Here is a 24,719-nt window from a genome sequence, read left to right on the forward strand (position 1 = left end):
ATTTGATTCTTGCAGGTGCATGATGTATAATTGCAAATTTTCAAGTGTTGATCGTGTTTTCTCAGTCTTGACTGGAGTCATGCTCTTCTTCTTGCCTCTGAAGTGAGCAGATTTTCTACGATGCTCAAATTTGGCAATTTCTACTTCCTAAAAAGATAGTGAAATGTAAAAGAATCACCAAAATTAACATCCATTTCCCCTTATCAAGTCTAACTTGAAATACATAGAGGTGAAATGTAAATGAGATGCTACAGGTGGGCCTAAAAGATGAGATGTCATTATATGCCCCATGAAAGTACATTTTATATTTTCTTACATATTTATAGAGTTTTTTCATTTTTCATGTGTAATTTTTAGATAGATACAAAATTTAAACTTGGTTTACATTATGTTTTCAGAAATTCAGAACGACTGAAGTGACGTCGAGAACCAACTCCATGTTGTGTGTAAATGACGCACATTTACATTATATTACCAATCACGACATTATTTGAAAAATTTGAGGCCAATATAATCCAATAAACATGTTCATTTTGTAAGAATAACAAGAATCAATAAATAGTTGCATTTATATTGATGATGAGTTCGAGTCTATATAAAATAAATCCATTATTTCGTTTTAGTATATTCACTTAAATTGAAATCTCGATTAGTTATGTGCGACTGATTAATAGATTTTGAATCTCAAATGGCAACGAATAAAATTCTAAATTTGTAATTTAATAATAATAATTATTATTAATCGTTTCAAAGTATTTGTGAGCCCAACAACATAGAACAAGGGAGCAGGTGAATGGTCCCGTTAGATTCTTCAAAGCCGACGCGCTAAATCAAGCATTTAATTCGCACGCGTGGGATAAATTTCCATATCCTTTTCGCCTTTCAAGTTTAAACCAAACCAAATTCAGATTTCGGATTTCGGTCAATTCCCGTGTTTTACTGGTCAGAGAACCTTCTTCTTTTTGTTCATATTGTCGGATCTGTATCTTCTTCATTATTCTTTCTTCTTCATCTATGTTTATACGGAAAAAGGACAGATCAAGTTTAAATTTTTGATTCGAACGCAATGGCTACTGATAATAGTGGTGCGGATATAGAAACTTCAGACGACAATGAGTTTTCATCAGGGAGGGGCGGCGCGGGTGGCCGAAAGTACAGGCCAGTATTTGCCCACGACCAAGATCGAGCCGTTCTTGAGATGTCGTCGATAGATCCTAGCAGCGTTGCTTCTTCTTCGGATTCATTTTCTAATCCGAACGATCTCAAGTAACTTCCGATTATACTTTCTTTGGTTCGCTCATTTTTTGGTTGGGATGATGTTTGCCCTGTGTGTGTTTTCTTGGCGATTGAATGGTTTATTCAAGCGTGAGTTTGTTGCCTGTGAGAGCTAGAGGGGCAAGGTGAATTGATTTACGTGGAAATTATAACCGAGCTTTAATTGTGTGTGACATCACGTATTGAAGTAAAACATAAGTTAACGCACTATCATTGTTTGGTCTTCGTTATGATACTTAGTTTGATGAATTTTTTTGGTTCTTGTCTTGTTTTAGCAATTATGTTGGTGGAATGTGGCTTTCGTTTTGTGGCTTATATGACCTCTTGAGGCATAAGGACATTGTTAGGCATACTTTCAACAATATGATGGGTCTGATTGAAATTTTGAGTTTGTGAATTAGGCATAAATCTTACTCTTCGTGTTTCAGAGAACTTAAGGCAGGTGTGCAGACAAATATGCTATCTGAAGGTCGAGATGGGTCAGTTCCGAACCATGAAGGTGTCAATGGGTCTCAGACGGAGTCCAAACTCGAATTATTTGGTTTTGACTCACTAGTCAATATTTTGGGGCTTAGAAGGTAATGATGAATATTCTTCTTCCATTTATTCATATTTTCCTGGCAGAATATTATGAAGCGTCTCGTATGATCTGGTTTTACTAAATTATTGAGTTTCCACTATACTTCAATATCACTTGGGCTTGAGATGTGAATGGTATTTCCATTGGTGATAGAGGCAACTAATTTTTTTTGATAAATTAGAATTTATTATTTTTCTTGATGATTTTCGGTATTCAGTATGGCCAGTGATCAGATTCCTGCACCTTCTAGTCCTAGAGATGGAGATGACGTGATTATTAATCTTGACCGTCCAAAGGTAACAATGATGTATTCCATCTTAATTTTGCTCTTTGGTTCTGTGTTACTGTTTAGCAGATGACCATGTTTGTATTCTGGTGTTGGTCTGCTACTTGTGATTTGATTAGTAGTTGCTGTCTTTGTTGTTAATTTTTTTGAGAAGTAGTGGAACTTCAAATTCGATGTTCTCACGCTTGGGAAAAGTATGTGATTGGACTACAATGATGAGGGCAAGAATGGTACACCTTTAGCGTAGGAAGAAGGAAGGATCCCCTCTTTTGTCTTCCATGGTTTTTTTGTTTGTATGGATTTGTTGATTTTGGTGCTGTGAAAACTTAATAACATCTGGGTTTCACATCTTGCTACTTGCTGAATAAATTTCCTTCTGTCCTTTACAGAATTTTATATTCGTTGAACTAAATTTAATTCACCATCCATGATTCTTACATCAATATGTTCTGTTCCTTTTAGGTTTGAAATACTGATTGCAGATTTTCATGTTTTTATGTCATTTTTAGAAAGTTAATACCTTGATTCTTTTATCAATGCTGTCTAAACCAAATTACTTATCATGCAGATCTCTGGTGTCAAATTGGGGACCATGATGGGCGTGTTTGTTCCTTGCTTGCAAAATATTTTGGGGATTATTTACTACATCAGATTTTCTTGGTAATCTTAATCGATTTTAATGTGCACAAAAACAAAGTTGTGTACTGGAATCCAGGATAGAACATCCTAGCTTTAGGAGTCACCATGTTCTTTCTTTCCTTTTTTTTTCTTTTTTCTGGATTGCAACTAATCATTTGTATCTCGATTTTCTAACTTAGGATTTTTGGTTTATAGGCTCCTTACAATGTATAGAACTTGTGAAAAAGTATATGTATTTTTTGACTCAAGCAGGCTTAGTTGCAACTCTATCCTGATTGCATTGTCTTGAACTAGAATTCGCTTTTGAATTATCTCTACCCAGCCAAGGTCGCTGGCTTAAGAATGCTTGATTGTGTTTGTTTATATTGATTATGCCCCTCTCCTTCTCCACAAAGGCAAATAATGTCCCGGAGTGAACTACTAAATGTTCTCTTTGCTTATCTCTCTCTCTTGTCTCTGTTTTTTTTTAATATTTAGCCAAGTTTTTCATTAAATATTTCCTTGATACTCAAATTTTTGGAATTTACGTTCTGATTCAGCCGTATTACTGTAGGATTGTAGGGATGGCTGGGATTGGTGAATCTTTATTACTTGTCGCCTTCTGTGGTTCATGTACTTTCCTTACAACTATATCATTGAGTGCAATTGCTACTAATGGTGCAATGAAGGTACGTTGTGATAGAGTATTTTAGTTGTAATGCTTGCTTCTTCAACTGATGAGTTGCGTTTTATCGTCTATTTACCAATACACATTTGATTTATAAGTTCAACTATGGAAAAAGTTGATTCACGTGAAATTCATCATTTACTTCTGTTTCCAGGGTGGGGGGCCTTATTATCTTATTGGTCGAGCCTTGGGTCCTGAGGTCGGAGTAAGTATTGGACTATGCTTTTTCCTTGGTAACGCAGTTGCAGGATCTCTGTGAGTACCCATTTTTTAATGGATGATAATGAATGCCGTATTTTGCAATCTGTTTTTTAGTTGATCCAGGAAATTACTAGTTGATGTTTAATTCTCACGGTTTAATTTAACTCAGTTATGTCTTGGGGGCTGTGGAGACCTTCCTAAAAGCTGTTCCAGAAGCAGGGCTTTTCAGAGGTAATTTTGTATTGACTTTTGTGACTGGGCCTCTTTTTTTTTTTATAAATTTTTACTTTTTTTTAAGAAACGATATTTTATTAGGGTAAATTAAATATAAGTTTACAAAATGGCGGACAAGATATCCGCAAGTACGTAAAAGATAAATGAAGCTCTGATCACATCATCAACAAATAAAGCTCCAATCCATAACTAAATTTGAAATCGATAGATGCTTAAAATCTGAATGTTTCCTTGTCCAAACTACAACCCTCTAAATCTGATTCCCCAACACTTGTCAGCCGACTCTGCTATATTGTCGAATATTCTTCCATTTTGCTCCAAGCAGATTGATCAAAAGATAAAATGGACTGTCACATTTCAAAAAATACTACCTCTCTTGCCAAGATCACAACCAATATCTAAAACAAACATATCACGCGTTGATCTCGGAGTAACCCACACGAAACCCAATTCATTCAGAGTTTTGGATCAGATACAAGCCGTGAATGAACAGTGCAGAAACATATGATCTTGAGTCTCCTCCTCGTCCCGGCAAAGGACATACCAATTCGGACAGAGTGCACAAAGAGGCATTTTTTTTGCAACATATCACAAGTTGGCAATTTGCCCAGAGCTACAGTCCACGAGAATTGAACCTTATGGGATCGGTTCTTTCCAAATATATTGAAAGCATGGGAAAGGAAGAAAGTTATTGATTGAGAGAAAAGACTCATAGAAAGATTTAACAAAGAAAGACTGAAGAATCCCCTCTCAAACCCTGAAATCCACACCGCCCACATCCATCCTAACATTATCTAAAACCCTTAACAATGAACTCAACTCAATCAGTTCGTCATCACTCAAATCCCTTCTGAAATGCGGAGCCCACGATAAAGAAAAATTAAGATGATGTCTATCCTCGTGAATGAACCGGATACTAGGCTTCTTATGAAACGAAGGAATCTGAAATAAAGTTGGGTAAAGGTTTTTAAACGGATAATCTACCCACCACTTGTCCTCCCAAAATTTAATGATATTCCCCTTTTAGCCACCATCCTCACTAAAAGATGAAAAGCCGGGTAAGTTCGAGAAATAAATTTCCAAGGTCTTCTGAAAGTAGCATTGCTTACTAAGCCTAGATCCCATCTATTATCTCTCATCCTATATTTTCTCTTAGTGACCTTTTCCCACAACGGCTCCCTCTCCAAGGAGCATCTCCACCACCATTTCTCCAAAAGCGTCTTATTCCTCAAACATATATTCCCAATACCCAAGCCCTTATCTTTCGGTTTGCAAACATGTTCCCACGCGACCAAATGACAATGTGAATCTCCATCAGCTTCATCGCATAAAAAAAACCCACTTTATCTTCTCAACAACCTTCGCTATACTTTTGGTACTTTTAAAAGAGGCATGAAGTGCATTGGAAAAACACTCAACACTGCTGAACTCAAACTTAATCGGCTACCCCTTGATAAAAATGCTTTCTTCGAGCTTGCTAACTTCTTTGACATCTTAGACACGACATATTCCCAAAATTTAGTTTCCCTAGAATTTCCCCCTAATGGAACCCCTATATATTTAATGGTCAATCCTTCCTCATATACCCAATCTCTGTAGCCAACCCATCTGATTCGACTTTTGTACAATTAATTCCCAACAATGCACTATTTTCCAAATTGATCTTTAATCCCGACATTTGACATAATGAGGTGAAAATCTCCAATAAAAAACGCAAATGACTCTCAGACTGAACAAAAACAAAGTATCATCCGCAAATTGAATATCTGATACCTCTACTTTCTCTACCAACTTCCATTTCACGGACCTCGTTCATCTTCTTAGCCTTAACCTTACCCACCAATCTACCCAGCACATCTATTACGAGATTAAACAAGAAGGGAGAAAGTGGGCCCCCTTGTCTCAGACCTCTCTCCCCTTGGAATTTGCCCCTCGGCCTACCATTTATAAGGACCGAAAAAGAAACAATCTATATGCATCTCCTAATCCACTTTCTTCATTTCTATCCGAATTCTTTCTGTAGTAAAACAAAATCCAAAAGTATCTAGTCCACTTTATCATAGGCCTTCTCCAAATTTACCTTAAACACCTACCATTTTTTCTTTTTGTATCTAGTCTCCTCCACCACTTCATTTACTATAAGACAACAATCAAGAATCCGTCCCCCTTCGATGAAGGCAGATTGATTCTCTGCTATGGCTGAATCCAACACTTTCTTCAATATATTCGATAAGACTTTAGGACCTGGAGCGTGCAAACCATCACTCTCAAACACCGGTTTTTTGATCTCCTCATTTGAAAACGGTCTCTCCAAATCCTCTCAAGCCTCACCAACAATAGGACTCCAATCCACTCCTTCAATGTTTTACCCTTTACTGTATCTGTATGGATTACTGAAAAAAGTTATTTGAATCTTCGAACTGACTCTCATCTGAAACCACCGACCCATCTTCCAATTCCAACTTATTTATCAACGACCTACTCCTCCGCTGATTCGGTGAAGATTGAAAAAAATTTGAATTTTGGTCCACGTCCCTCGGGCACTTCACTTTTGCTTTTTGACTATCAATCTGATTTCTTCTAAACAACCACTCTTCTAATTCACACCTTGCTTCCCTTCTTTCTTTTGTTAATTCAACTTTCCAATTTCCCCCCATCTCTCGCTCGTCCAACTTTTTGATTTTGTTTTCTAACTCCGCATATCTCACATCCACATCACCAAAAACCTCTTTATTCCATTAATTTACATAATTTTTTATTCTTTTGAGTTTCCTCATGAATTTGTATCCATCCCACCTTGGCCATTCGTATTGCTTCACCACGATGCTAAGAAGATTTGAAGTTTTTATGATTTAGCCATGCATTTTAAAATCTGAAAGGTGACTATCCCCATTTTACATTTGATGTATCGAACATAAATGGAAAGTGATTTGAAGTAATTCTGGGTAGGATTGTTTGTCTGAGGGAAAATATCCATCTAACCCCCTAAGACAAATATCTATCTAACCTACAACAAATAGGAGTTTCACTGAAATTAGACCAAGTGTATTTAGCATTCAATAAAGGTGGATCATAGCAGCTCCAGTTCCTTAATCAATTTATCAAAACACGACATGCTATTATGGATGAGCTATTCATTTTTTCACTCAATGTTCTTACGACTCCTGTACCTCATCCTGATCCTCAGCCCCAGAAGAGAGAAATACGCTGGAAAGATAGAATTAAGATTGAAGGAATGTTTTAGAATTGGGGATTGGAAGCAAGAAAGTACCTCTTCCACTAAAGGTATCGTATATTCAAAGTTGACATGGCCTGCTTCTTTGCAAAATAACTGGGGATTATTCAAACAGCCCCTTAATATCCTCCACGACCTATTAAATATGTGCTGGAGTGACTGATTGAAATGATGTAGGATTATCTCATACATAAGACTCATACCCTTCCTCAGAGCATTCATCTTCAAAATCATTTAAAATTTTGTCTTCCAATTCACCCAAACCATCACCCCCCATCATTTGTTCCTCCTGATTCATGTGGCCTTCCTTTGCTAAAAAATCATCCACGGACCCGACCTTCTCAATTTTTTTAAGGTATTTCCTTCTACAATATGTCTTCTCGAAAGTGTGCACTAATATCCTTGGATCTTCTTTACTCTGAATCCGTCTGCCCCCTCATTATCTTGCTTATTCATATTTTGAATATATAATCTTCTGAATTCGCTGACCTTTTTGGAATTATCTTTTTAAAATCTTCATCTCTTTTCCCTGTAATAATGCTGCCGACATAAAAAAATTACTTGCTGAACGATGCTCTACCTCTTTAAACCTTTCACACTGTTGTTTATCCTTCACCTACACCGCACAGATTTCATACCCATTTACTTTCTCACTGTCTTCTTTATCTGTTCTCTGCTCTTGATCTTCGCAAAAGTTCATTTCTGCTTTATTTGTACAAATGCCAGAGCCCACTCCACCTTTTCTTTTCTACGAATATTTGAGTTCCCCCACCCCGCCATCATCCTCGTCCCATTGACCACGACCTGGGCGTAAGATTGACGTTCATGATTCTCATAAGCTGCAATGTCAACAGAATCAACGGCTAATCTGATCTCTAGTATGCCAACTTGTGACGGAATTTGCATCACACTGTTAATTAATCCACCTTCAATTCCTCTCACTTTAATCTTAGCTGACAATAAATCCTTAAGCCATGCATTGTCATTACTTATTTCCATCAAACCACGGCATTGGTCCCCAATAGTTTTGAAAGTATCTGTCGACCATAAGTTCCAAGGTAGTTCAAAAATCCTGACCCAACTATTACAGTATTCATACACCATCTCCTCCCTATTAATTTCTGGACTCCATTTCTCAAAAGACAAAGTAACCCTTCTTTCAAGAAAACATCTCCTCAAATTTAAGTAGTATGTAGACTCTTCATGATTGGTTGGCCACCACATTGCCTTGTTAGCTTGGAACGGAAATATTTCAATCCTCCCTTGAAGATTTACAAAGAACAACCCGAACCAGCTCCCATGGAATGTTAACCTGCCCCTTGGTAATAATAAGTGCTTCATTCCAATTCTTCTCCTTACAATGACTGCTGCAGTCCTTAGCTTCCTCCTTCCCTAGCAAATGCCTCCTCTGTGCTTGTTTCTGACATGCATGTTTTGCTATCCGTCGATCTATGCCATGTTGAGTTGCCATCTGCTTCTTTCCTCTCAAGAAGTTAGACATATGGTTTGCTAACCTTTTCCATCACCACGGGTTGTGACCACTTGGCAAAATGATGTGCTGTTTACTGCCTTGCTGAATGAGTTTAGCCACCTCCAGAAAACTACCTCGCTTGTTGGTAAATCTTTGCATGGAAAACACCACATTATTACCCCTGAAGCAATTAAAAGCCGAGCACGAAGTTGGGTTGTTGATATAGTTTTTCCTTTTCAAAAAATTGAGATGATTGAAGTTTTCTATTTGGAATCCCGTAGCTTCGAACAGATCCATTGTGCACTACCAAAATCTGCTTCAAGCACATAACTTGTGTTTCTGGTTCTCTCTGTCAAGCAAATTGAGTTCCCCTCAAGACCCAATCTTATCATTAACAATTTTTGTTCAATCTTAACCTCTTCCTCCCATCGTGCATGAGTTGGTTCACGATGCAATCTCCACTGCTGGTAAAACGCCCTACTCGGAACAGTCATCTCAGTTCCGGCTCCTGTTATATGTGGTTCAGCAGTCCAGGTATATGAATATGGGTATTATGTGGCTAATTCACAATGCAATCTCCGCTGCTGGTAAAACACCCTGCTCGAAACAGTCATCTCAGTTCTGACTCGTGTTATAAGTGGTTCAGCAGTCCAGGTGTATAAAAATCGGTATTATGTGGCTAATTACAGGTTCCAACTAGGGTTAGGTTTTGGCTGAGTTAAAACGCGGGTTGGTCGAACTTTAAAAGAAGGGAGGTTGGGAATACAAAACTGTCCGGAAATGATGGCAAAGAAGGGAAAGGTCGATCGGCAAAGTCGTTCGGGTGGAAGAGACAGAGGAAAAGGGAGAAAATATAGATGGACGACGACTGGGAAGGAAGACATTGGTCGGCGAGCTAGTAGGGGCTGAGACGGGCGATGGAGATGAGGGCATTTTTGCTTCTGTGCGAATCTTCTTCACTTCGCTTGATCTTATGAATCACCACCACTATGTGCTGTAATTACATGAAAGAAGAGGTACAGAAACAGGGTAAACCTTTTGAGATTGGGATGTAATATGTTCTTTAGTAATATGACTTTCCTGGCCTTTTGTGGTACCTCCCCTGGGAATACAACACTGCTAAAGCTTTTGCATGGTCACCTGATTTTATTTGTTATAAGTTCTTATTACTTAATGTGAAAAAAATCCGTAAAATCGAAGTCATGAAAATAATCAACCAACAACCTCATAACTATTAATTATATCTGACGACAGAATTTCTGTAGACTAGGATTGGTGAATTTGTAACGGTAAGGCTACAAAAGTAGAAACATTACATCTACACCACTATAATAATCTTGAAGGTAAGCCCAAAGCTTTATGACTCTTTAAACTTTAAAGTTTTGTCTCAACTAAATATCTTTCTGCTTTTTGTTGTTTGTAAACACATTATGAAGATTTCATCCATTTGTATCTTGTTCCCATTTATGCAGAAACTTTTACCAAGGTAAACGAAACAGGCATCGCACAGCCTATTCCCAGCCCAAGTTTGCATGACTTGCAAATATATGGGATTATCGTGACCATCATCCTCTGTTTCATAGTCTTTGGTGGTGTGAAAATGATCAATCGAGTTGCACCAGCCTTTCTTATACCTGTTATGTTCTCATTGTTCAGCATATTTCTTGGGATATTTCTGGCAAGGAAGGATAATCCAGTAGGTGCGTTGCTTCACTCATTTTTATTAATTTATAATTTTATAAATGTGTCAGAAGTTCTCCCGTATAGCTCAACGCAAATAAATTTTGGGGGAAGATCATTGTTTGAGATATAAAAAAGGAAAATGAGCATCAAACCTTGTTTATTTCGAGAACCAAAACCAAGATACCCATGATAACTATAGTCAAATTAATATTTGTATACAGAAATTGACTGATATCTATACCATAGAATTGGAAATGATCATTTTATTTAATAGTTTAGTGGATTTCAGAGAGTTAGGAATGTTGTAGTATATACACATTAATCTTTTCAGGTTGATTGTTTGCTTTTGTTTCTGTCTTGGGATGACTATAAAGGTTCTATTGGGTATCATTGGACTCATTGTGTTCCTACAATTGTGCAGTTGGAATTACGGGCTTGAGTTTGGATTCTTTCAAAGATAATTGGAGTTCAGACTATCAAACAACAAACAATGCGGGAATCCCTGATCCCAGTGGGAAAATATACTGGAACTTCAAGTGAGGCACCTAGGATCTCTCAGTTATTTTTCTCTTTTTACTGACCCTAGATTTGAGTCCCAGTTCTCATCAAATTCACTATGCTGTGTTTGGTAATAGTGTCTTTTGTTGTGTCGACATACTTCATATATGTTACCTTTCCTGAGGATGTTTTGGATTCTCTTGATATATTTTGTTGCAACATGTTTCCATGGCTAAGTTGGTTTTCCATCATTGATTCATCGTGATTATTTGTTTGTTAATTTACAATTGTATTGTGAATATGTCAAGCCAACGGTCGCTTGTTTTGCTGACAGGAGGTCTGTTCTTCAGTTATTATGAGTAGATGCTGTTGAATATTTTTTTCTATCTACACTCTTTATATAGTGGTCCATAATATTTCTATTAAATCGTGTTTCTAAAAACTTTATTTTTTATTGTAAAACATTGTTGAGAAGCTTGCTGTTGTTGAATAAATTTTGATAAGACCTACGAGAAAAACTGGTCTTGACCATGTTCAAAGATGTAAAAGGTGTTTACAAATACCAGAAGCATGTGTTTCCTGCATGATAGCCTGGTCTCAACTGTAATTTTACATAGATATCAACATAATATGGCTTGAATGAAACATAGAATGTTTGATGTATGTGTTCTAACTGACTTTACTTTCAGTGCACTAGTTGGACTTTTTTTCCCAGCGGTCACAGGGATTATGGCTGGTTCAAATCGTTCTGCCTCACTGAAGGATACTCAGCGATCCATTCCTGTTGGGACCTTAGCTGCAACTTTGACAACTTCTGGTCTATATCTTATTTCTGTGGTTTTTTTTGGTGCTCTTGCAACCAGGGAAAAACTTTTGACTGACAGGTATGTCTGCAAATTCTCAGTTCGTGCTGCATTTGTTGCAACTTTAGCTGTTAATGTTTTCTCCTTTCTTCTCATGTATTGTGCCGATGCTGCAATTGTATGCTGCACCTATTACTGTCTATGATTTGATCAAGAACTAGTCTGGATGATTTTACTAATATTATTCTCGTTTGTGTTAATAGTTATGATCCTGAAGTTCTGTTGCTTTAGAGGAGATATTTGTACTACTGGAAAGGAGTTTTTGGCAATCTGCAGGAGCTTGCCATCTGACACAAGAGATATAGGGTCTCCTATGCAAATCTAGAGGATTAGAATTTGTGTTTAAATAATTGGAATGGATTTTAGAGGACTTGATGTTTTGGATTTGAATGACGTGGATATCAAATCCATGAGCAAAGAATTGCTTATATCTGAGCGATAACATCTTTGAAGTCTTTAGTAGTGCAATATGATTCATCACAAGTGCTTTGAATTTTTAAATTATCGATTTGAAACAATTAGGTCCAGTTTTTTAAATCTGACGACATGAATGTTGAAAACATTGTGGATACAGTTGCAGGGTTTTGAGTGCTATTTACGCGGTACTACGATTCACCAACTTCTGTTCTCGAAGGAGTTGCTAGTGTTTTACCTAGTAGCGATCCTTCTGACTGTTGTGAAGGGAAAATTTAAGAAAGTGGGCCTACTTTCAGAAAAACCGGATCGAATGCTTGTTAGCTTTATGACTTTATCTATCCTAGAGTGAATAAAATGCAGCTTTAACGAAGTCCCTAAGAGTGCTCTTATGGGGCTTAGAGGTTCTAGGACTTTTATGATTGTATATTAATGACAATGCTTTGTTATAGTGTTCCAAAAGGAACTCAAATGCACATTTTGCACTTCTAGATAACAGACAGATTATCATATGCTTATTCCTAGCCTTGTGTATAAGTTGGCTGTTTTTAAATTATATTTTTAATCAGAATTTCAAATTAATTGAAGTTGTGCTGTGTAAGGGCTTGACTGAGCTGTCTGTGCAGGCTACTTACAGCTACTGTTGCTTGGCCTTTCCCTTCCATCATTCATATCGGTATTATACTCTCAACCTTAGGTGCAGCTCTGCAGAGTTTGACTGGTGCCCCCCGACTTCTTGCAGCAATAGCCAATGATGATATCCTACCTGTTCTGAACTACTTTAAAGTGGCAGATGGGAGTGAGCCTCATATTGCTACTTTATTCACTGCCTTCCTCTGCATTGGATGTGTAGTTATTGGCAACCTGGATCTTATCACGCCAACTATAACAATGTTTTACCTTTTGTGTTATGCGGGTGTCAACTTGTCCTGCTTTCTTTTAGATCTGTTAGATGCTCCCAGCTGGCGTCCTCGATGGAAATTTCATCACTGGAGCCTCTCTCTTATTGGAGCATTAATCTGTGTAGGTTAGTTAGTAAGTTTCTATGCTTACATTTCTCGCTATGCATGATGAAATTTAGTTTTGATGGTGCTGGAGATGATAGAGTTTACACTTTTTCTTCGACACTTTCAACTGGTTCTGCCAATTAGTGCGAAGGAAGGTGATTTTATTAGTAGATTTCCTCATTCCTTTTTATCCTCAGCCTGCTTCCCCTATTGAGTGATGAGAAAAAGAGACGACATTAAGTTCTTGTTTTTATTGAATGAAGTTCCTTGGTTGCCCCAAGATAGATGCCAAAGAGGATTCAGAAACTGTTGGTCTGATGAATGTTCAGGTAGAAAGTTGAGATCAAATGGCCAACTAAATACTGTATGATAATTACAGACTTATACATGAGTGCGGCATGCACCACCATATTCTATGTATTTTTTCTTTTGCTGTACCATCACAACGCTGAGCCTAGTGATCCATCTAGGTTGTTGGAGAGACTAATATGGGTTCTTTGTCTGTTGATTAGATCTAAAATCAAATTAGTGCGATATCAATTTTTAGATATATGGGTAAAGGTAAACAAAAGAAATGAATTGTGGTTTACTTCATATTCCTTTGGAAATTTGATATTGGAGTTGTCTTTTATCCTGTTTATTGGGTTTTTGGTTAATATTTCATCTATTTGTTTATATAATTGACCCGTGGATGGATTGATTAGCAAAATTCTATGTAGGAAGGATCTGTGGACATCATGGCATGTGAAGTTCTCAGCAATATAATTAATTTTCTCATTCTCTGAAATGTCCTTGTTCTTTGTCGTATCTGCAATTTTTACTCTATATTTTCTTATTCTACAGTGATTATGTTTTTAATATCTTGGACTTTCACCGTTGTGTCTCTGGCCTTGGCGACTCTTATATATTACTATGTGAGCATCAAAGGCAAAGCAGGAGACTGGGGTGATGGTTTCAAGAGTGCATACTTTCAACTTGCTCTTAGAAGCCTGCGATCTTTAGGAGGTTTGCATGTTTATCTAGTTGACCAATTAAAGGTTTTGATGTCAGTTTAAGTACTTCTCTACTTGTGTCATCATTTACACAGTGCAATTATATTTGCAGCAAGCCAAGTACATCCAAAGAACTGGTATCCTATTCCTCTCATATTTTGCCGGCCTTGGGGCAAATTGCCTGAAAATGTACCTTGCCATCCTAAGCTTGCAGACTTTGCCAATTGTGTGAAGAAAAAAGGCAGGGGAATGTCAATATTTGTCTCTATTTTAGATGGGGACTATTATGAGTGTGCTGAAGATGCAAAGGCTGCATGCAGAGCTCTCAGTACTTACATTGACTACAAAAAATGTGAAGGTGTGGCTGAGATAGTTGTTGCTCCTTCAATGTCCGATGGCTTCCGAGGTATTGTTCAGACTATGGGCCTTGGGAATCTGAAGCCTAATATTGTGGTGATGCGATACCCTGAAATCTGGCGTCGGGAAAATTTAACCGAAATACCAGCCACATTTGTCAGTATAATAAATGATTGCATTGTTGCAAACAAGGCAGTTGTTATCGTAAAGGGTCTTGATGAGTGGCCTAACGAGTATCAAAGACAGTATGGTACCATCGATTTGTATTGGATTGTGAGAGATGGTGGTCTTATGCTGCTTCTTTCCCAGCTCCTCCTGACGAAAGAGAGCTTTGAGAGCTGCAAGATTCAGGTATTTTGTATCGCAGAAGAAGATTCTGATGCGGAGGAACTCAAAGCGGATGTAAAGAAGTTTCTTTATGATCTTCGAATGCAAGCTGAGGTAATCGTAATCTCAATGAAGTCGTGGGATGCCCAAACTGAGCAGCAGGATGATTCTGTGGAGGCATTCGCCAGTGCACAAGAGAGAATTGCTAGTTATCTTGGTGAAATGAATGAAAAGGCAAGAAAAGAAGAGAGACCTTTGATTGCTGACGGAAAGCCAGTTGTTGTCAATGAGCAGCAAGTAGAAAAATTCCTATACACCACTTTAAAGCTTAATTCGACGATACTTAGATACTCTAGAATGGCTGCTGTTGTCCTGGTAAGTCTTCCGCCGCCGCCTCTGAACCATCCCGCGTATTTTTATATGGAGTATATGGACCTCTTGGTCGAAAATGTGCCTCGTCTTTTGATGGTTCGAGGATACCGTAGAGATGTCGTTACATTGTTCACATAGTTTACCGGATACGGACTTATGTTCATCTTGCATTGGTTGATAACTTCAATCATCTGTAAGTATGTACTTTTAGCTACCTCCCCCCCCCTTCCCCCCTCTTTTTTTTTTAAGATAGCTACTCGTTTTTCCAGTTTCCCTTTTAGTTGGTCCCGGGTATGGTATTTTAATGGGTCATATTTGTTTATTCTTTCCATTATAATTACAGAAAATTTTGTCGTTCCATCTTGGTGGTATCTTCGATAATGTAATGATTTTAGTTTCTCCTCTGATTTGCACTCGTGTTTTTTTTGTCCCCGACTACTTACCAATTGCCATCCATAAAATATAAATATTCGGTTCTACAACACTGAACTGTTGGCATCTAATCTAATATTTCTATATAAAAGTATGAATAAAAATATCAATTGTGTTTTTATTTTTGCATTTTTTGAATTCTCGACATTATCTGTTTTTATTTTTGTGTATTTTACATTTTTTGAATTCTCGACATTATCCGTTGATGATTGGTTTTCTGTCTTTTCACCTTTTGGTGTTCTGATAATTTCAAACCAACTCATCTTATTCTAGAATTAAGGATTTATTCATCATTTTTCATAGTGTTTATTGTTTGGCTTTAATATTATATTGTATTTAATTTGAATTGAATGTTATCTTGTATTTATTGTGTTGCATGTATCTTTTCTCTTTGGTGCATATGATAAAATGACGGAATACTAGCAAATCAAATGATTGGACGAGAGTCAAAGGGTCATTATACTCGAATAAATTATAGGACGTGAAATGATGTGTGAACATTAGTGTATCTTATAATATACATATAAATAACAATAGAGAAAAAAATATTTTTTGTTATATAAATAAATACAAAACACATGCGTACTAATTATTAAGGTTAAATAATAATTATATCAAAGTTAAAAATATTTATTTGAGTGAGTACAGTTAAGTTACTTCATTGAGTAACTTAATCAATTTTAATAAAATTAATTCTACTGAATGTTAATACAAGATCAATAATAAATTTATAAAATTCTTATGTGGTTTATTATGGCATTTATTATATATATATATGTTGTTTCCTGGTTCTGATTGTGTCCAAGTCATATGTAATCGGATTGGAGGTATGCATACATTAATTGCTATATTATATTTATTAAATTGAAATGAGAGGTGCGCGCATATTAAGGGTTCCTCAATCAAAATTCAAAAACAATTTTTATATTGAGTTGAACTGAGTGGCAGATAGATAAAACGAGGTAGTCAATCAAATACAAACGACATGGCCGATGTAATGGGATCTATAAATTCTTGGTGATGTCGCCAATTTCATCCCTTGCAAACAGCTGAGCGACAAGATTTCTGGGTTCTTTACCCATTTAATGAAGGAATCCAAAAGGGACCCATCAGAGGAATATCTCTCGAGCCACCGGAGAAGAAGCACCAGTGCCGCATGTGGTCCGTTATGGGTTGCATGAAATTACCAACGTATTATAGATCATGAACCTCTGCTTAATTGTTTCTTGATCTATGTTTCTTTGCAGTGTGATATTTCCATATATAAATTTGAATTGTTTAACTATTATAATCATATTCATAAACAGTAAGCGATTCGGGAGCTGAGCATAACATAAAATTTTCTAAATAATAATAATAAATAAATAAACAGAGTATAAAGGGAGAATGAAGCGAAGTGATGAAAAAGCAGAGAACCTACAACGCAAACTGATATAATCGATTGAAGGACAAGCATTGAGTTACAATAGGCTAGTTTATTGCTCGAGCATTATTTCAGGTTGTTATTGAAGGATCGTGTACTGGGCATCTAAATGATGTTTCAAACACAATATTCTCCAATGAGGTGCAATAGCTCGTGTTCTAAGAATGTTAACACCGATTAATTAAATCGGGTTTGGTTAGAAACCAAGCGGAAGATATCCAAAGTAATCATTCGTGAAGAATACTGTTATATTTGAAAACATTTTAACTTATGTAAACTGAATAACTGAAAAAGACTAGATTAGTTTTTGCATTCATCAGTTCAGTTATGGTGACAACTGAACTGACTGATACTCTTACTAATCCAAACAGTTTAAAAACAACAGTTAATCAGTTAGATACATAAGATATGTTTATGGATGTTTGAAGACTTCAATTGTTCCTACTTCACCTCTTCTACCTCCACGGGTAGGTTCCACTAGAAGATTTTGATTTATACAACTCTTTGTACAAACCCACCCAGCTAGGACTTACATTACTGCCTAAACTGAACTCCTAGCTACGACTGAAGGCAGTACCTTTCAGCCAACACTTCTTTAACGTCTATGTGTCAAATACTACATACACAAGTTTAACGTCTTTGTGCAAGACTGTATTTTGGGTGGTGGTGTGTGTGCTTGTGTGTGAGAACTGAACAAAGAATGTTCTCACATACTGAGGGAGATATGCTTCTAAACTAAGCAGATATCTGTGAAGGTTTCCCTCGGTTGGGCTGAGTGCTTCTATGAAAGCTGATTAGCAAATATGCGTGCCCTTTGTTTTTCACACACTTGTAGTGATTCTTGTTTTCTCTCTTGCTGCTTGAGTCTTCACTGATCCTCTTATTTATAGGCGGGAAGCTTGTGCGTACAGTGAGACTCATTAATGTATATGTTGCATTTTGAATTGGCTCCTTGGAATTTGTGTCTCGACTTTTCGACTGTCCTTCTGGAACGCTTGTCTTTAATGTTCTGATGCAACTTCCATTATTGTCTTTTGACTGGACAAATGCTTTGTACCTTTACGCACAGCTGGAATCCACTTTGAATAAGCTTGTTTTGATCTGCAACTGAAAGATTCTGACTGATGCTTTTAACTGGTCAGCTGGACTGATATTCAGTTGGGCTGGTGAAATCAGTTGACTCATCAGTTGAACTGATTTCACTACTTCAGTTTGAACTGGTCAGCTGGGCTCTTCGTCAGTTAGACACAACATCGGCTGGCCAGGCTTCTGAGGTCCTCCTGCTGAATTACCTATCAGCTGGACAGTCAGCTGAACTGCTTGTTGACAAATCAGTTTGACTGATTCAGTTTCAGCGATCAGTTGGTTCAATCAGTCGACATCTCCACTAGTTTCAGTTGTGGCTTCGTAAACTGATTACTTCAGTTTCAGCTATCTGCGCACTAAGGTAGATTATTAGTAACAAAATAACAAGTTTTGCTAACATCAAAATCATGCAAAGATTGCGAACATGAAATGTTCCAACAGTTATCATATAGTTTATTGGCTCCTGTTATCCCGATTATTCATTGAGTCTTTCATGCATTGCATATTACATTTTATTATATGATTATGCATGATTTATGTTTATTGTTGTTATTGTTGGACTGTTTCATACCATAATCCTAACCTCAGTTGTTTACTGGGGGGCTACTGTGGTTGCTTTTGGGCATCATGATAGATCTCCCGAGGGGTTTTGCAGCACCAGGCGGAGGTTCCGCTAGCGGAGCTCGTGATTAAGGTGGGATTGATTGGTTGTGTCTAGCGAAGTTTCCCAGATAGTATTTATGGTTGTTTGGAGTTTTTGTCAGTTATATGTTAGGTGTTATTATCCGGGGAGATGCCTCGTGTATCTGTATTGTTATTTGGATTTGATTTATGTTGTTTGGGAGCCTTGCTTGCTTATTTGAACTGCTGTATGTGATATTTATGTCGTGTGCATGGTCTGCACTTGCATGTGATTGTTTATGATTATCGCAGCGTAAATCGAGTCATTTTACTATTTTTTTATGCTTGAGTTTTTTAGGATGTCCAACTTACGGGGAGGTCATGCCAAAATTTTTCTAGGTCCTGAGGTCCATTTTAAAGTATTTTAAACATTTTTTCCGCTGCATATTTAAATCAAATAATTATTGTTTGATAATTAATTGTCATTAGAGTAAATGAGCCACGTTACCATAAAATTTATACAAAATTTTTATTTACGAAAAGTATACACACTATAATGTTGTAAAGTATTTTAAGTATAACACAACTACAGTCATCAGCAACAACGAAAATGCTATTCAACCTTAATTGTAATGAAACAGCAGAGATGAAAGCATGTTGAAAATTTTATTAAAAAAAATAATGCACACTTTAATTGGTGTTATTATTGAATACTACTCAAATATATGTATATACCAAAAAATTTAAGAAAAAATATTTTAATATTACACTTGCTTGCAACAAAATTGAGCATGAGTTACATAACTAAAAGACAATGAGAACTAATAAGTCAAATTGAAAATTCAATTTGACATGAAATATTAACATCAATAAGTTGAAAACCAAACCAAACGACATGTGGATAGCCATGTAAATCAAATATTCAAGTCAAATCATTAAACAATTGGTAAAACACATATAAACATTTAAAAAGATAAATCTCAATTATTCCATTATAATTTAAGATAAATATCACAGACGTTAGATAACTAATGTATCAGTATCAAATTAAAATAATAAAAATATAAGAATAATATTATGTACACATCCTTATTAATTCAAATTTATACTATATACATTAAAAACTAATAAAATTTCAAATGAAATAAAGATTCGAATTTTTTTAATCTTAAAGAAATACAATTGCAATATATTTATATTGTTTTGCAAGATTGACTTTATTTAAAGATATTGTTACATTGTCAATTGAAGTAGCGACTAAAGATTTCATCACACAGGTGATAAATAATGAAATTTGATTAAGTTATTTAATTTTTCTTTAATTATAGAAATCATGAAATTTCATTTAACAAAATAATTACGTGCATTTAAAGACAGACAAACATTCCAAACGGATATTTGCAACAGCACAAACAAGCAAAGAAATACAACATTACAAAAAAAAAATTGCATTTAGCGACGGTTGAATTAGCAACGGTTTTAGCGACAGTTCTCAATACCGTCGATAAACGCAATACCGTCGATAAACGCAGCATCGCTAATTTCTTACGACGATTTCTCAAAATCCGTTGCTAATTAGCGATGGAATTAACCGTCGCAAAACATTAGCGACGGTTTTAAAAATCGTCGTTAAATTTTTAAACTGTCGCTAATTGCGACGAACCGTCGCTAATTACCTAGCGACAATTTTAATATTTAATAAAAAAATAGTTTTATAATTTAATAAAAAATAATTAAAAATTAGTTATATAATTTAATAAAAATATTTATTTTTATAATTATTTATGAAATAAAATTTAAAAAAATATTTTTTTAATTTAATAAAAAAAATTTAAAAAAATAGTTAGATAATTTAATAAAAAGTATTTATTTTTATAATTATTTATGAAATAAAATTATATACATGATAATAAATAAAAAATTAAAGTTAAAAAATTTACTAGCAAATGAAAATCGCCCAAGAGAAAATCGCCCAAGAGAAAATGAATGTAATCGAAAATATGAGATAGGAAAATGGACCGAAGGGATATCTATCTAATCCGATCGATTGCGTAAAGCACGCGATAGCAATACATATATAACATATAAATTTATTTATACATGGCAAATTTAGAAGTACAAAGATTTTAGAGCAACTATTTTATATAAAATTATTGTTTGGATTTTAATTTCGATATCTTTTAAAACCACTATTACATTATTGAAATTTACATCATAATTCGATGAAAAGTAGTACATAAATATAGGGGTGAGTTTCACATGGTGTCTCCACTCTCCAGTGCTCTATATTGATTAAATGTACACCACATATAGAGCATCTACTTACCCGAAATGCGTGTGTTGTAGCTTAGGAGAAACTAAAAAGCGACTGCATATTTCACTCAAAGTCGTTTATACAAGAAAATTAGCATGCAAAATAAATACACTCAATCTATGTAAATATATATATATATATATATATATATATATATACAGTCTCATAATCCATCAGCTGCTCACCTCTGCACATTTAAAATATACCCATGTCATGACCAGGGAATAAATCAAGTACTGATAACCTTTTTGCTAGGGCTTTTGCTTTAGAGCAAGTGATAAAAGTGAGTATTTAACAAAGTAAGAATCTAGACAACTTGGTTAAAAGTTGAGAAATAGGCGTCTGGGCGTCGAGAGAAGTAAACGGTGACTCTTGCAATTTCTTATGGTATATCAAATTTGATATTCTAAGTTGAGTAGTTATATATTATATGCATATTTTGTTTATAAACACACAATACTTGCATGAGTAGTACCAAGTGAATCAAAAATTAACGTGCACAAAAATATATTCACACATTTGCAAATAAATGAATCAATATGCACACACGTGCATGATACACCATATATATAAGCTCTCATATGCAGTTGGAAAATTGAAATGTTGAATAAATATGAAGAACAGATATGTGAAAGAGTGTGTCGACATATTTACTAAATAAGCCTAAGTTAAAGAGAACACATGTCTACATGCTTGTTGATTCCAACTTCTCAGTGCTTAAATAGTTGTTTTGAAAGCAGAAGCCCATGGTCGTTTGCAAACGGATCGAAGTGTTTTTCAGTAAAGCAGAAGCAAGAAAACTGAAAAAAAAAATGAGTAAACTCAAATGTGTATCACATCTAACCTTTAAGGTGCAGCTTCTCAGCCTCAAGTCTTCTTAATGCTGTAGAACTCAATTTGTCTCCACCACATTCTCCAGGGACTAAATCTACTACTTCAATCTGCAGGAGACGTACAACATTTTAGTTTTAACAAGTACATAATAACAGAACATAACTTCTGCGGTTTTGGTAAGTTGAACCTTTAGCTGGGAAAGGCCTCTCTCTGCCCTCTTCTTATTAACAGATAGTCCACCAGGAAATGTTTCCTTGCTGTTACCAAGCAGCTTTAATAAGCCGTTGCATGACACATAAAAACAAATTTAATCATGCATGTATAGGGCCTAATCCGTATCTAAATTCTAAGCAAAAGCATCTAGCTCGAGCAAGATTTATAAGGATCATAGGCCTTCAAGACAAGTCCAAGTTCATTAAGTGGTAGGGCGTACCCTTAATACTTGGATCATCACAAAGTAAAGCCAAAGAAACAAAATAGAAATGATAGAACTGTCATATTTTTATTCCCGGGAGAAATAAACAGAAAGAACAGTGTGTAAATCAAATTGTTGTTAGAAAAAATATGGACCTGACAATTATAGCCTCCAAATTCTCATCATCGATTGAAGGGCCATATGGATCAACAATGGGTTCTGCTTGCACAATTATCCCTGGTTTAACTGACTGAAGGGAAAAATTAAGGAAAGAAAATAGGCATTATGTTTATCAAAAGTTGGCATCTCTGCAGTCTGAATCTATAGAAAAATGATACAATAGTCTGTTTCAAGGTTTTTGTATAAACAACCAAAGTCTGTTCATTCCACATTTATGAAAAGAGAGCCTTCATAAAGTAGAATGCATCATGCTTTCTAATTAGATTAGATGGTGCATGTTAGTATCTCGACAAACAGAGAGTATATCAAATAGAATGCAAACAACTCAACTCCAGCAACCACTAGTATATGTCATCAATCATGCAGCCATGATCATAATGCAGCGAAGGAAATCTATTCTTTGCTGGCTTGAGAATAAAAAACTCATGCCATGCTGACTATAACCATCTTCTTCACATGTAATGCGTACCTTTATGTAATCCTCAACGTGTTTCATTCTTTGTTCAATTGGCTCTATTAGATTAGCATACTGTAGACAGTGCTTAAAAACATCACAAGTTTGTCAACTGCTATTGAATAGAAAGAACATACATGTGTAGATCAAGAGGAAAATAAAGAACATGATAACCCCATGTGACTGTTTTACATGGCATAGTTAGCTTTCTAAGATGAAACATGAATACAAATAAAAACTAGCTTACCGAACCACTATAAATGAGATAAACAAAAATGTGCTTTAGTCCAATCAGACTTTTGTTACAAAACTTGATTATTTCCCGAAATTCGCCAGCAATGAAATTCATTATCTTTTATCCACAACACATGCTAAGGTGTCACAACTGTGACTGCAACTCCCAGCAGCATTCAGCTACTATTAACACAATGACAGCAACAAAGATTTTCTCACCACTTATTGATTACTTTGTTAAAACAAACGTAGCGTAGGTTATAATCCAATATTCCACTCATTTACTTCATTACATTCACATTTAACAGTAAATCATAGTTGGACTCCAAACTTTTTTAGCCAACCAAGATTATATTTTTCTTTATAAAGTTCACGTTCCGACTTCACACTTTCTAAGCCACAAGGACAATTTTCTTTCTAAAATTATAAATCATGTGGCACATTATTAGCAATCATTATACATTTCTTGAAACTTCATTTTCTCAATTCAAAATTTCCAACCCCAAATAATACCCTTTTAAATTCGATTCAAGACCCCCCACAGAAAAAAAAAGGATTATCGACTATTTAATTTGCGTACCTTCTTCTTAGCTAGCATAGGACCATCGCAAACACCAACCACGACCCGATCCCTCGCCACCACCGCCGCAGTCTGCAAAACCAAAATTCTGATCATCTTCCGATGATTGAGATATTATTAAAGCAACGGGTATGGGATCACACACCTTCAGGAATTGGCGATGGCCGTCGTGTAAGCGGTCGAAAGTTCCACCGAGAACCACCGATCCATATGAATTTGGAAGTGAAAAAGGTGAATTAGTGCTCAAATTATCGTCTGATATTGCCATTATTATCCCTTGTAAAGGTGCAGTATTGGAGCTATTCAGGATTTGACAAAACGTCCCTAATTAGTGACAATTTACCTATCTATCTCTATTTTAACATTTAATTAAAAAAATAATTTTATAATTTAATAAAAAATAGTTAAAAAAATACTTATATAATTTTAAAAAAATATTTATTTTTATAATTATTTATGAAATAAAAATTTTAAAAAAATAGTTTTATAATTTAATAAAAAATATTTTAAAAAATAGTTAGATAATTTAATAAAAAATATTTATTTTTATAATTATTTATGAAATAAAATTATATACATGATAATAAATAAAAAATTGAAGTTAAAAAATTTACCGGCAAACGAAAATCGCCAAGAAAATCGACGTAGAGAAAATGAATGTAAATGAAAATATGGGATAGGAAAATGGAACGAAGGGTAAGTATTTATAGACAAGTGGCGACGGTGTTAGCAAAACCCGTCGCTATTAGCAATTAATATAAATAAACCGTCGCTATGTAGCGACGGTTATATAAAAATCGGCGACGGTTAAATCTAAATCGGCGACAGATTTATATTGAAACCGTTGCTAAGTTAGCGACAGTTATATTAAAACCGTCGATATAAACCGTCGCTGATTTAGCGACGGGTTAAACACCGTCGCTGATTTAGCGACGGGTTAAAAACCGTCGCTGATGTAGCGACGAAATTAGCGACGGTTTTAGTCATTTGCTAATTAGCGACGTTGTTTGATAGCCGTCGCTAAAATTTGCGACGGTTTTAAACA

At 35.6% G+C, this 24,719-nt stretch overlaps 2 protein-coding genes across 2 annotated transcripts; one reads left to right on the forward strand and one right to left on the reverse strand.

Moving 5' to 3' along the window:
• The first annotated feature begins 828 nt into the window (after positions 1 to 828).
• LOC142527927 (cation-chloride cotransporter 1) lies at positions 829 to 15,500 on the forward strand. Its single transcript, XM_075632922.1, has 13 exons — positions 829 to 1,266; positions 1,704 to 1,853; positions 2,073 to 2,151; positions 2,710 to 2,801; positions 3,334 to 3,448; positions 3,602 to 3,702; positions 3,818 to 3,879; positions 10,061 to 10,288; positions 10,693 to 10,807; positions 11,459 to 11,653; positions 12,673 to 13,073; positions 13,897 to 14,058; positions 14,158 to 15,500. Exons 1-13 carry the CDS (start codon positions 1,067 to 1,069, stop codon positions 15,237 to 15,239), a joined length of 2,982 nt encoding a protein of 993 aa, XP_075489037.1. The 5' UTR covers positions 829 to 1,066; the 3' UTR covers positions 15,240 to 15,500.
• Positions 15,501 to 20,733: 5,233 nt separating this feature from the next.
• LOC142527928 (phosphopantetheine adenylyltransferase-like) lies at positions 20,734 to 24,330 on the reverse strand. The gene is made up of 8 exons (XM_075632923.1): positions 24,289 to 24,330; positions 23,820 to 23,973; positions 23,675 to 23,746; positions 22,876 to 22,935; positions 22,382 to 22,476; positions 21,999 to 22,068; positions 21,822 to 21,918; positions 20,734 to 21,164 (listed from the first exon to the last, which is right to left on the reverse strand). The coding sequence occupies exons 2-8, from the start codon at positions 23,940 to 23,942 to the stop codon at positions 21,151 to 21,153; spliced, it is 531 nt and encodes a 176-aa protein (XP_075489038.1). The 5' UTR covers positions 23,943 to 23,973; positions 24,289 to 24,330; the 3' UTR covers positions 20,734 to 21,150.
• Between the last annotated feature and the right edge of the window lie 389 nt (positions 24,331 to 24,719).

Source organism: Primulina tabacum, chromosome 15 (genome assembly GCF_025594145.1).
Source record: "Primulina tabacum isolate GXHZ01 chromosome 15, ASM2559414v2, whole genome shotgun sequence".
NCBI lineage: Eukaryota > Viridiplantae > Streptophyta > Magnoliopsida > Lamiales > Gesneriaceae > Primulina > Primulina tabacum.